Source organism: Lepisosteus oculatus, chromosome 2 (genome assembly GCF_040954835.1).
Source record: "Lepisosteus oculatus isolate fLepOcu1 chromosome 2, fLepOcu1.hap2, whole genome shotgun sequence".
Lineage (NCBI taxonomy): Eukaryota > Metazoa > Chordata > Actinopteri > Semionotiformes > Lepisosteidae > Lepisosteus > Lepisosteus oculatus.
Window position 1 is genome coordinate 61,826,321 of NC_090697.1, and position 14,521 is coordinate 61,840,841.

The 14,521-nt window shown below is 35.1% G+C and overlaps 1 protein-coding gene across 2 annotated transcripts in view; it reads right to left on the reverse strand.

Moving 5' to 3' along the window:
- ush2a (Usher syndrome 2A (autosomal recessive, mild)) overlaps positions 1–14,521 on the reverse strand; it is a 409,409-nt gene that overhangs the window by 363,083 nt on the left and 31,805 nt on the right. For both annotated transcript variants that reach the window (XM_015346259.2, XM_069180084.1), the window contains exons 7-10: positions 13,107–13,328; positions 9,721–9,814; positions 2,417–2,612; positions 180–310 (exon numbers count right to left, since the gene is read on the reverse strand). In XM_015346259.2, coding sequence (XP_015201745.2) covers positions 180–310; positions 2,417–2,612; positions 9,721–9,814; positions 13,107–13,328 — 643 coding nt within the window. The remainder of the gene's footprint in view (positions 1–179; positions 311–2,416; positions 2,613–9,720; positions 9,815–13,106; positions 13,329–14,521) is intronic.

Consider the following 14,521-nt stretch of genomic DNA (forward strand, 5'->3'; position numbering starts at 1 on the left):
CAGTAACATCAAAACCATCAGCAACTGAGGTTTGTGGCGAGACTAAGCCATGTAACCTTAAAATGGCAAGAGTTACGTAATGCTGTGACATAAATCATTAACGAAGTTGTCTTCAACTAAAATATGACATCTGAGTTCCACACAAACAGTGTATTTTAGTTTAACAAAGAAATACGCACCCCACTGCAGAGCAGACTGCCATTAATGGTGCCTGATTCATCACAGTCACAGGGTCTGCACACATCCACCGCAAAAAGAGAGGCATTGACTTCCCTGAAGAAAAAATCCTTGCACAAATCACAGTTTCTTCCTTCAACAATGAAAAAAAAGAAAGATCAATGTTAACTGATTAAAATTCAATCATATTAGGGCTATAATTTAAAATTAAAAGCTGCCCTCTCCCGAGAGTTCCTGTGAGAAATTTGTAATTTTCAAGATGTCCATTTTAATGTCCCCTTTCATCCCTACCTGCCACTGTACTGATGCTGAGCATATGAAACAATGAACCTGTTACAGATTTTGCTTTACTTCATTAAACTTCCATCTGTTATTCAATAATGCCATATTTCAGCAAAGCCACATCATATGGATAACCATACATGTCTGTCAAACATAACTTTTCTCCTTTATTTTGAACATACTTTTAAAAATCTAAAAAACAATGCAATCTTTGTTTGGGAAATCAATTACTTGTTTTTCAATGTAGCTTGTAAATAATGCAAGTCATTCTTGGTCATAATAAAGGAAATTTTACTTGTCAATCAATGATACTAGTGATAAACAGAACAAAAGTATAATAATGATTGTAAAAGAGAATATACATTCAAACATTTATATTTTTACATGACAAAACAATCTCTTGTTGATATACACAATCAACCTTATATAAAAGATTATGATCTCAAACATTCTTAAAAAGGTTAACAAATACTGTTATATACCAATGTAGGCAGCCACATTAATCTGCGAGCCACCATGCCACCATTGTCTGGAAAACGTTATCATTATTATAGTAGTGTAATTTTGAGTGATTCATGGATCACTAATAATAGGTGTCTTAACTAATACACCTACTAATACCTTAACATTTGCAGGGACTCTTAGCCAGTTATGTTCTTTATTTGGAATATATTGTATGTTTGCCAAAGAAATTACATGTAAGTCAAAATTGGAGATTAAATTTCACTTTTACATAATTCGGAATCTTACAAAAGAAACAGAGGCTATTGAATAGTAATCTTGGTATGTAAATTGTCGATTTTCATTTGTGTTTCAAGGTACCTTCAAACCTTTAAGGCATTGTAGTATGATTCTAGTAGGCCAAATCCTAATCTGAGCATGCTACAAGGACTTCAAATGTAAAAGAGAATAAAAGTGTACCTTTTGTTCCTGATTTTTTTATTCTGTTCTATAGTTCAAAAGTACTCTAAGTATTTTTACTTATCTTTCTTATTTTTAAGAAGGGTCACAAATGAAAGGAGGCTACTCAGCCAATCTACAGTAGCTTGGCTTGGTTTTCTTAATTTATATGACATAGTCAGGCACCATAGACAATACAATGTAAAACCCAATACAGCAGAGATGTAGGCCCCCAGAAGTGTCTGTTTTTCTGGATTATAAAATGTCATCTGACCAATTTTCTTCTTTCAATTAGTCAAGAGACCGAGGGTGACAGGTCATTCCTGACAGCGTCCTGGAGAATGTAACTTTAGTCTGAACCTGCCATTTTCTTTCAATATACTACCATTTTGTTTGCCATTTTTATTGCTTCCCATGGTGTCTTGAAGATAATAATAATGTGTTAACATTGACAATTAAATCTTTTACGTACTGTAAAACCTTTTCTCATCTTATTTGTATATTTTTACTGCAAGAGAGGAATAATCTTAATTCACTGCCATTAAATTAAATGTCATTTACTTTATCCTTACATTTGTATGGATATGTTGCATTTGTTTGCTGCCAAAATCAACAATTGATCAAAAAATATGAACTACAATATTTTTACCCAATCTTAAATTATTTTCAATTTCTTTTGTAGCTTCCACATTGCTTGCTAATCCTCCTATTTTAATATCTGTGAATAAGACTTGTATAGTAACTGTGAACTATGAAGAAAGAAACTAGATAACTGATACAAATTAAGAAGAGCAATAGTATACTAATTGCATCAGCCCAATTTAACTCTGATCTGTGCTCGCCGTTTCCTATCTATTAAATTCCTAATCTAAGCACATGCATTACCTTGAATGAACGTGACTCGCAATTTTAGAATTAATCCATGAGATTAAATGGGGAATTTAAAGGGGAAGACAAACTATAACCATGGCATTTGCAATGCACTTGGATCTTTATAAATCTGACAGAAACAGAATATTAAATTCTTGTTGGTGTGGAGGAGAGTCCAGTTCTTTACCTGTAGTGTTATGCTGGCAGCTGTCACACACTCCACCACCGCCTCGGAAATGATCACCAGCAAAGGCATCCACAGATGGGTCATAATGGCAAGAGTTTGCATGGTTGTAGCACTGGCATGGTTTACAATTATAAGCTTGTAGTTGGTCTCCTGGTCGAAAAGATTTATCATTGAAAAGGGGCATGCAGCGTTCACACTGTAAAAAAAGAGAGTATGCTAATTTTAACATGAGCTTCATACTTCCTAGACAAAACATTTCTAATAATACTTTATAAATACATATTCTGAGGTTTGGTGAACCATATATTGGTGCTAAACAGTCATTCTTGGTAGGGTATCTTTGGGCATATACAAATTAACCTACTTAATCCTATGCTTGGGAATTCAAAATTTGATGGGATTGAAGTATTACATTTTACAGTATTCCAAGAAAGCTGCTTCTAATGAGCAGGCATCTAGTGAAGATAGGTGATACATAAGAACATGTTAATAATGAGAACAGGCCATTCAGCCCTTCAGTGCTTATCAGTTTCCAATACGCTAAACGATTCTATCACAATGGCAGCCTTTGTTCTGAAATATCACTGCTTTGAAGTGTTTCCTTGTGTTCACACAAAATTTACTTTTAACAAGTGTTAAATTAGGCTCTTGTTTTCTGTTAAATTAACTTAATTTGATATAAATATTGCAGATCTGTCTATATTTTCCTTTAAAGCTTATTAAAACCTCAGATAAAAATGTAATGTACACCGCTAAAGTACTAAAGTAAAATATCTGCAACACAAGATGGGGTACAGTGTAAATCAACAAAATAATTGTGGCTGCCTCTTTGTAATAGGTTTGAAAAATTTGGTTTGATTTAATTTGAAGTATATAAACATTTTTCTCAAAGAACATGACTAGTAAGCATAAAGAACCAAAACCTGTTAGGTGTTTATTAGAAGTTATTAAAATGAAAGTGGAAAGTGCATAAAATCTACTAGAGATCTCTGACTTAAGCACTTACAAAGCAAAATGTTTTAATGGCCTGCAAAATTATTCTTTTTTCATTCCTCTTCATTGTAATCTAAAACATATTAACATATTAAACTAACCCTTCAACCCTTCAAATGATGAAAACATGATTGCTACTGAATTATGTTTGTGTATAAAGCATGTTTTATTTTGAGAAAAGCATCTACACAACACTTTAGTACCAACACCCTTAAGAGGGGAATATAGTGGTTTAATGGATTATTGTGGACTTTTATTATTATTGGATTATTGTGGATGTTTTTTTACCAATTCTGTTGCTATACTATTATTAAAGATCCCAGCTCTATTTGAAAGCTTTGCTGCTAGTCCTGATGCAGTAGTTAACTCCTCCTAACTCCACCTTATTTACTTGTGTCTTGTGTAGTGTGCTGCTGGTAGTAAAATGTCTCAGCAGGTACTGCACTAGCTTTAGGATACAAAACACCATATACACTACATGCAAGGTTTTAAAAATTTTATCATTTACAGTATATTAAACGCAGCTGACCTGATTGTTTCTAGCCTTCAAGGAGTATACATAAAGGTAACAGCCAGATTAACCCTTTTCATAGCCTTTATGAATACTACAGTCCAATTGTTGAACTTGCATGTACAGTATATGAACAACATGGCTTTTCACCATAGTTTATATCTCCTGAGATAAAACAATCGCTCAGATATTGTTGAAAATAATCACATTTTCTATGATGCTGCTACTAAAACAAGTCTGCTTATTAGATAGACTTTTGTCATAACAGCCTCACATTCTCATGGTTTTTCATGCCTCAGGGCTCATGGTTTTCCAGGGTTTGTTGCTCTGACTGGATCCCCTTTTCGTGATCCGTGTTAGCAATTTCATACTTATTGTTCAATTCCCAGTTTTTGAATTAAAGCCGGGTTCTCCTCACTGGCAGTACTGCTTTCACTCTCCACATATCTCCGCTGAACAAGATGGGACTTCACTCTGTGCAGCCTCAAGCCTGCCCTGCAAACCCATTTGGTCCTTGTTTTCAGGAGGCTTCCTATTCAGTTTCTCCCATACCTGAGGCTCCCTGTTTTAGACCAGCGGACTGTGTTTGGCAGCAATTTCAGCTTCAACATAGCACTTTCCTTTGCTCTGCAGTTTTGGCTTTAAGCCAGCTCTTTACTCCACACAGTAGTTTTCTGCTTCAATCCTGCCCTTCAGATCCCTCTGTCTCCCTTCTCAGGAGGCTTGCCATTCATTTCACCTATACCCATGACTCCCTGTTTTGACCAGCGGACTATGTTTGACAGTAATTCCGGCTTCAAGACACTGCTTCACTCTACGCAGCAGTCTAGAGCCACCCTAAAGCCGCCTTCACTCTGAGCAGCAGAATGAGCGGCCTAAAGACAGCCTTCGCTCTGCGAAGCAGTTTTCAGCCTGAAGTCTGCCCTTCAAATTCATCTGGCTGCTTTCCCAGGAGACTTGCCATCCATGTTGTCCCGTACCTGAGGCTCCCTGTTTCCCACCAGCAGAATGTTTTTGGCAGCAATTGTGGCTTCAACACAGTGCTTTGCTCTGTGCAGCAGCCTCAGCTCTCAGCCTCTCCTGTTACAGCAGCCTCAGCTTCAAGCCCTCATTCAATTCCATATTTATTCCTTTCGGTGTTCACTGTATCGACCCCCGAGCTTGGGGGTTGCCCTTTAAGAAAGTCGGTTCACTTTTCTGAGATCTCAATATTTGCTTTCATTCTGTACCCGAGACTCCTTTTTTCCAACCAACAGGCTGTTTAGCATCCTCTTTTCAACAGGGATACAGCAAGCTGGCTCCTCCTGTGTCTGTTGTGCCCCGTTTCTTTCCCATTACTGATTGGCCTGTGCTGATTAAACTCCGCTGGCCAGTAATCAATTATTTCATTGTCACTTCCTTTCACTTTTCAATCTCTGGCCTCTTGCACTTGGGTTCTCACAAATCACCACCTGCGACATTACACTTTTAGCCCTTATCATTATATTTGTTACTTTTTGGTCAAAAGGCCACAGCTGCATTATATTGATTAAACATTGGATTATGAATGTGAGTCACATTTTTCTATTTTCTGGAAGAAGTTAAATGCATCCATATTGCTTCATTTCACATTCTCAACATTTTATTTAGCTACAAAAAAGAGATATTCAAACATGAGCACATCTTACATTTTGTACAACCAACAATGAAACTGTCAAAAGATCAAATAAAACAGCCCTGTCTCAAATTTTCTGGACATTAAACTGCATCTTGAAAGATGTGCATAAAACAAAAAACATCAAAATACATTAGTCCTGCATATTGAATAGTGAGTTCCAGCAATGAAGATGATCACTATGTGAATTTTGATCAAAGAGTGTACAACAGCAGGGAACAATAAAAGGTTCATTGCAATAGGAAATTTCAACAAAAGACCATGAAAAACTAAGGTGGGCAATACATTAAAGTCTGTGCTCTGCAAGTGAATTGCTTGATTTGGAATATGTTACTGTAATTGCCATGAGAGAAGAAAAGAACCTAACAGCAGGTTGTAGTGGAGCAATAGTCTTTTCCTTTGCATCTGTTTGATTTTACTTAAATTAATGGGACCCAGTCTTGGACTTGTCTAATCTATTTTAACATGTTCTTTCTCATTTTCTGCTGCTAAAGTATTAGATTTTTCAGAAGATCTAGGCACCTACTATAATAAAACAAAATACCAAATAAAATAATAATAAACTTGAACACACTTCTTCAAATGAATTTAGTTCTGCACTGTCATTCATGGGATTAGGAATTAAAACTGAAAAAAATAGAAAATCATAAACATATAAATACAAGTAACTATAAAAAGTACTTATGTGCTACAGTATGTCTTAATTGTCCTTATGAATATCTCTAACCCTGGTAATAATCCCTAGTTTAGACTGCAAATACAGAAATGTTAACATTCATTTCATTTAAAAAGAAATAATCTAAAATCTAAGCCCAGGGTTTGTTCAGATATAACTAGAGTGAAGTGCTACCCAGCCAGCTTTCACAGACGTATTAACAGCACAGCAGAGGAGGAAAGTTTGCTTTGAAGCCGATGTACATTGTAAATCCTGATGAGTGAGCCCACAGACAGAGAAACGCAACTGATCATCTTGACATATGTCAGATGACTTTTGTTACTTTAATGTCACTTAGAAAATTCAATGAACTAGCACTGCATTCGTCATTTCCAGTATGGTATTTAACAGAACAGAAGCAATAAAATATTTATAGCTTAAATCCCTTTATTTTGCCAAAAAATATTATAGAGACAGAAGAACACCATCTTCTTATAATAAATATGGCCAAAGTTTAAGTATTTATGATGTGGATGCATGAACAGAAATTGGTCAGTCTTAAAATCTGTCAAAAATTAACTCATTTCATTAGAGTGTAGAGTTGGTAAAGATAAGATGTATGATATTTTACACTGTGAGGATAGATTTCAGAGCTCTTAATGTTTTTCTCTGTCAGGAAGTTAATATAATACATGCTGTATGCTTTCATGCAGTATATACAGTATATATGTGTGGGATTATAAAAAGAAACCATTGTTAAGAATTACATAAAATCAGTCAGTGTGGTATTTTTTGTAAAATTATGTAAATGGCATCTAATACCCCATTTCTACTAGCTCACTTTAAAGTGAACCTCATCTGGACTGTCTAAGTTGGGGCAATTTCAGTGCAGCTGAGATTCAACTCACAGGTGCAGATCACAATATACTATGGAGCTTGAGTGAAGTCACTTGCTCCAGGTTCAGTTCCATTACCTAGAAGTTGTGTGTTAAGTTTGGGTCAATTAATTAACAGTCAGTAATTGAATGTGACCACAATTCTGAGTACACAATTGGCAGAAAGAGGCTAGGGATAGGGCTGAGATTAGCCAGCCAGTACTCTCCGAGTTCTTCTAAAACAGGAATGCCTGTAACTTCCCAAACACTTACAAATGACTGCTAATCCTCTTGTAAGACACAGTGGAGCTTGTAGCATATACAAAATGAATATCTCCCAGTCACAGTATCTTGTCTGCTCATCTTCCTCTATAGACAGCCATTATTTTGAACTGAGATCTAAAAGAAAAATTGGCTTCTATCTTATGCGGTATAAATATTAAAAAAGGGCACTCTTATAGAAATGTGAGGAATCACTGTGTTTCTCCTTAGTGAAGGTGCCTTAAGACAATGACTGCATAATACAGTATTAACTGTATTTGTGTTTTAAAAAAACTTTTAAAATTGTGTTAAAAGTTAGTGTAATTACTAGTTATTACTAGTGTAATAAACAAAAGTCTGGGCAACCGGTATTTGCTGCCAGAGAGGACAATATGGTCAACATAATTAACTGTTAAGCAAACATAATCGTTTATTAACTAATTACATATGTAATAATATTGTATAGCCTCATCTTTTCTCTACTTCCTGTGTGCTGGGTTTCACAAATGGTTAACAAAAATATCACAAATGATGAACAAAAACACATTTATGAATATGTCGGACTCTTCTCAAGCAATACAAAGAATTGTTATCCACCAGTCTGTCCAAGGTGAGAACTTCAACAATGAGTTCCTAGTGGTGGTGTAGGAAAAGCTCAGAAACCAAACAATATCATTTTATTATGAAAAGGGAGTAGTTGTTCAACAGGACTGTTTAAGGACAGGACCGTCTTCTCTGCCAATGCATCACATTTTTAATTGATAATCTTGATGTAACAGTATTGCTAGCAGTAATTGTGGTATTGGTACAGTAGTAGTAAGAGAAAAAGCAAAATTTCTGTGTGTCATTAGAAACTAGGCTTTCAGTTTAATGAAATGACAGAAATAAGAAGACATCTGGTCTTGACAGAATGGCAGCATTCATTGTGTCGGTTTGAGCAAAACACCCCTTGCAAGAATATCTTAAGTAGTGTGCTTGCTTGAAACTACAGTATGTATACAACAGCATTAAAAAAAGTTTGAAATAGGTTTCTCCTTTACTGCCTGCTTATTGTCATACAGCAAAACAATTCTTCACTTTAGAATTCCATAGGTTTTCAAGAATGTTTTGGATGTCTATGAAATGACATTGGGACATTGGGACATAATTATACAATGTAATAGACAAAATGATGTAAACTTTTTTATGTAATTAAATCAGAGCAATAAGCTCTGCAAGGGATGCTTTGCTTTCTACTAATATTTATTTTTTTAACACGGTAACAAAAAACTACTTCAACTGCGAGAAACTATATCTAAGAGTAAGTAATGCATTGGGTGTGTTATAAATAATTAAATCAACAAAGCACAATACTTATATATTGCAGATTTACACATGTATCTGTACTCATTGTCTACAGTATGTTGAATAAGATGTTTTGTTCAGAACTAGTACAGTATTTTAAAAATGTACAGTATGTCAGCAATAGTCAAAAAAGCTTTAGGATGCTAGCAATTTGTAACATTAATAAAGATAAACAAAAAACATATACAGTAAGTGTGCTTTAATTTATATATTTCATAGGCTATTATAAGAACTACTGAATTTTTTAAGTCAATTTTTATAGCGTAAAATATCGGCTATCTCTATTGTGTTCTATCAAGAGAGATAAGGTTAGGAGAGAGACCAGAACAGCAACCAGGAGTACACCTGGCTTCACTTTTCAACAGGAGGCAAAAACGTTGTTCACCATTTTGTAGTTTTATAGTAAATGTCACATCTATTTACTGAAAGCAAAGGTACAGTTTTGGTTCAGAAATGAAGGCAAATAATATAATAAATGTCACATCTATTTACTGAAAGCAAAGGTACAGTTTTGGTTCAGAAATGAAGGCAAATAATATAAATCTGAATGTGAAAAATCAAACATTTATACATTTAAACTTTTGAAGACTAATGATTTTTGATCGTTTTCATTTTTACACTAATTGTTTCTATATTTCTGCTTTTGCTTATCTGTGGCACGGTTTACACAATATAAAATGCTTGTGTTTTGTGCTGTGAGATTTCTTAGGTTCAAAACTTTCTGGTTGTTGATTGTTTGATTGTTTATGAAAATAAATATAATCGCCCCTAAAAATCTTCACTGGATAACTTAAAAGAAGTTAGCGAAATGTTGTGTTCCCTCTCTTCTCTTTTCAGCATGGAATAAACCTATTACTTGTTCCTTTGCAGCCTACGCATGCTGACGCAGCTACCCACCTGAACAAGTACCCCTTCCAAAATTTAATTGCAGTGTATTTTTAAATTGTGTTCATTAAAAGAATGCCATTAAAGGAATGCAATTAATAATTGACTTTCCCCTTGAGGACTTACATTATCTCCCTCGGTGTGGCTCTCTGGAAGGCAGGAACAGCGGTAGATGCTAAGGCTTGTGTCACACTGATCAGCATGCCCATGACAGTTACACCTGCAAATACCAGCAACTATTAGAGCAGCAGATGCAACATACTACTTGTGCAACATTCACATCTTGTTTAAAGAGTGTCTGAAGGCAATGTTCTCCCTGATAAGCAAAATGTCGTCTCCTAGAGGTGCAGGTTTTACAACATTAGATGGATGCTCCATTCAACATTTATGAATGCCAAACTAAATATCAAGTTGGATTTGTAATGCAAGGGAGCCAGGCTCCTAAAACCTCAATATTACATGAGGTACAATTCTAGGTCATTTTTAAATATTAATTGAAAATCACTTTTTAAAGGGAATATCATTAAGGGGAACTATGTTAAATATGTTCTATTGAACAATGCAATATTGTAATTGAGAATGTTTAAATTAAGAATTAAGCGTGTTTGTCATTATGTCCATCCAGTTTCTAACCGCTTTATCCAATACAGGGTTGCAGGGTAACCAGAGCCTATCCTGGCGAGCAATGGGTTCAAGGCAGGATAATACACACCCTGGACAGGATGCCAATCCATCACAGGGCACCCACAGACACAAACACATACACACTCACACCAGGGAGATTTTTTCCAGAAGCCAATTATTGGACTATGGGAGGAAACAACAGCACCAGGATAAACACCACTTAAACACAGGGAGAACATACACCCTTCATGTACAGTAGATAGCAGCCGAGGTCAAGAATTGAACCCAGGGCCCCAGCCTGTGAGACAGCAATTCTAACCAACATGTCCATATACAATACCATCTGTCTGCATACAGTTTTAATTTATTAACACCTATGCACTGTAAGTATAAGTTAACACTTATACTTAGCACGTAACACATATGCAGCAGACTAATAATGTGCTTGACTTCCACTAGCATCTCAAATCAGTATTTATACACTATATATAGAAAGTAGTCTCATATACAGTATGCATACAGTATGTGAGCTTATAACAGAAGATTCCCTGGTGTTGAGACTTTATCTGTAACATTACACTTAGTTTTTCTTAATCCATTTATTTGTTAAAATGTGAACATGTGACACTACTGTATATTTTTCTGGGCATGAGTTAGTTAATTACCATACCCATAAAATATTTCATGTTTATTTTATCAGGAATAAAGACACAGCAAAGACAAGATGTTTCTGTTAGAATGAAAAAAGGCATCCAGTAACCACTTTGTATTTGGTCACTCAAACTGCTTTGACATAGATTAGGGCTTAATAAAACAAAGTGCAATATATTAATAGCTGAGTGTCTTTTCTTCACGTTAAATTATTTTGCTGTGCTTGTAATATCCCAAAAACAGTTGCATTTGGATGAACTGAATTAATTAACCAATAAATAAGTGCTTGAATTATTCAGAACCGTTAAAAAGGCAGGACAATAGCTAGATTTCAGAAAGCACAGAATGTACACACACAACTGGGTATATGCATAAAAGCTAAACATGTCTGTGATTTATATCTAAGGTTGCACCAGTAATGTGAAGTATATATTGCAAGTACTTGAATATCACACTTGTAGAGAAAAAAAGGTGAAATTTGGATTCTGAGCTATTTCCCCATTTTTTTAATTTAGGTGGAACCAGTTCTCAATCCTAGACTTAAGAGATATCTACGGTATGTCTACTGTAATTTGTTTATACTGGGCATAATCACTTTTGCTAATTGGTACCTGTAACTAATTTGTTAGCTTTGTTAGACTTTCTGTGCACTCAGCCCTTGCTTTAAGAACACCCTAGCTGAATTATGTTATATCCAACATTGTCATCTTATAGATTTTTACAGAATGTTATGCAATCTTACTGAAGCTTATTTTTTTTGCATTTAAGCAAGATAGTATTGGGTTTAAATGAGAAACGTTTTGCACTTAACCAACATAGTATTGTGTTAGTATTTAAACAATAAAGTTTTTTTGTGTTAAAACTAGATACAGGGATTTTTGCGTTTATATGAGAAAACTGCATGAAAACATGATAAGTAATGTGAATTATATTGCCTACTATATAAATATCTTGCATATACAGTATATATATGCAATGATACTGTTGCATACAAACTAGCACTGACTTTAGCAACAGAAGAATACAGTACTATCACACGCCTCTTTGTGCAAAAAGAATCAGTCTACAGAAGCACATGTACTGTCTTTTGTATATATGAAGTACAACACCATGTTAGTGAGCATTCCTGGGTGAAATTTCTGTGTAAAGTAGAAATATGTCTTTCCAATCATAAGTTATCTTGATGTGAAACTGCAGAAAAATGAACTATGTTGTTTTGCCTACTCTTTAAACATTGAGTGGAATATATTTACAATGGCTTGACAGTAAGCCTTATACAGAAAGCCAACAATGTACAAACTGGTCGTGTACCATCCTGGAAACGTTTTTCTTTTATTTTGGCATTCCCCTATCTCTTTACATTCCTGCTGCGCAAACTGACACAGAAATACTGTCTTCTGCCTTCCAATAGCACTGTTCCTATATTTTGCAGTGAAATTTCAAATTAAATGTATGTGATGTAAGGATAGTGTAAAAGTTTTTTTGTGGATTTGAGCTTACAACTTCAATGATTGACTGGCAATAACAGTATTGTTCACAAATGATCATGTTTTAACACAATGTTCACTCATATAAACACAAAAAGTATCTTGGTTTAACTCAGTCATCTCGTATAAACACAAAAGGTTTCTCTGTTAAATGCAATACCATTGCGTTTAAACGCAAAAAATGTTTTTTTTTCTCTGTGGCATTAATAAGCTTCCATACATTTTCTCCTCAACTCACTTATTATGTTTGCTCTTATTTCTGACTAAGAAACTCTTAATAGGTTTATGATGAAGGTCACAGGTACAAAGTACAATGTATCAGACATTCCCTGAGTGATTTTCTTCTACTTATTGTAGGTACAATAGGTTACATTTCAGCTAACGGACCTGAAAGAGGACAGGCCTGAAACTCAATAATTACTGCAGAGTAGATACTAATTACACATCCCATTCAACTTTTTAAGACCTGAAAACAAAATAAAAATAGGCTTCAAAAAAGTACTTAAATAAAATAGCAAATAATTAAGAACTTGGATGGAGGAAAAACCATAGTACACAGCATGCTCCAGCTCTAAGGAACACTGGCTTATTCAAATGTAATTCAATAAAATGTATGTCCAGGTTTGAGCCTGCCAGCTCAAATTATTCTAAATAAAAAAACAATTTTATAAAAAGCAGACATACAATAATAATATTCCATAGAACAGGATATAAAATCTATGTATTTAAAAAACTACTGCTGCAGTTTACCTCCCACTAATGGTAATTTCATCCACTCCATAGTATCTGTGCCTGAAGTTGACTGAAGTCGGAGTGGTGTGGTACTGGCCCTGTAGATGTATCCTGATTTGAGAAGCTTTAACAAACTCCTGCAGTGCTGGTGTGTTGTAGAAATCGTTGTATCCTGGACGACGGTTCGGTTCAGGTGTCAGAATACTGAATGTCACATTGCCACGGGAGTAGGGGACATTGCTGAGTAAAGATAGAAAGGTAAAAATGAAAGAATTTCACAATAAAAGGAAAAACAGCTGTTTTTGAATATGATTTCAAATGTTATTTAACTTATGAATAAAACATATGTTTGTTAATACAAACAGAATTAATCATTAGTAAAGATAATTACCTATTACAGTAGGTTACATGTTTAAGTTCATGCTCTGATGGTACTTTATAAAGAATTTATAAACATAAGTTGCAACACTCAACCTGAAGTTGAAAGACTGTGAATACTAAATTATCTGTATTGTACTGACATTATGAGTTTATATTTCATTTAGTTCATTCAGTGCATTCCTAAGTTTTTTTTCTATCTCCTTAGCTATCACCTCACAGAGAACATGTGCATGGATATAAATCTGTTTGAGGGAACAGCTTCTACTGAGAAAAACATGCTTTTTAGTGATAAAAAACAGCCACTGCATCACAGGAACACAATGCCAGTGCTAGAGCTCACGGAGAATCCAGATCATGGAAAATGGAACACAGGACTCATAACGTCACAGGCTTCACCCATGCTTAAGTGTGACAGTGGGGTGGCAATAAAATCAATGAATCAAAAAATACAAAGTTTGACATGATACTTAGCTAAGCTTCTGGTGCATAAATCCATTTATGTCTTAAAGAAAAAAACAGAGACAAATTTCCACGGCTGTAAAATCTTGATTTTTTTTTCCTTAAGATTCAGAGTTCTTTCTGAAGTCCCCTTTATCCATTAGAATCTGATAACATTTCTAGGAATATAGTACCACATTTATTCAGACTCCTGATTAAGAACAATAAGTATCAAGTAACAGAACTATACAGATTGGATAATGTTGTTTAGTTTAAATAAAAAATAAAAACAGGTGGGTAGCTGCGTCAGCATGCGTAGGCTGCAAACAAGTAATAGGTTTATTCCATGCTGAAAAAAAGAAGAAAGAGAACACAACGTTTCGGCCGTGGAGCCTTCTTCAGGTGTGAGAGAGACAGGGCAGTAGGCAAAGGTAAAGTAGCGGGAGAACAAAGGTTGGGAGGGAGGAGGAGTGAGAGGCGGGAGCAGGGGACAGAAAGAGAGGCCAATCAAGAGGTGTGTTAGTGAGAGAAGCGGGCAAGTGGCCCAGGGAGGAAGAGAAGGTATGACGAAGAGATCTAGAAAAAGATTTGGAGAAAGGCATAGTGGGTCGCAG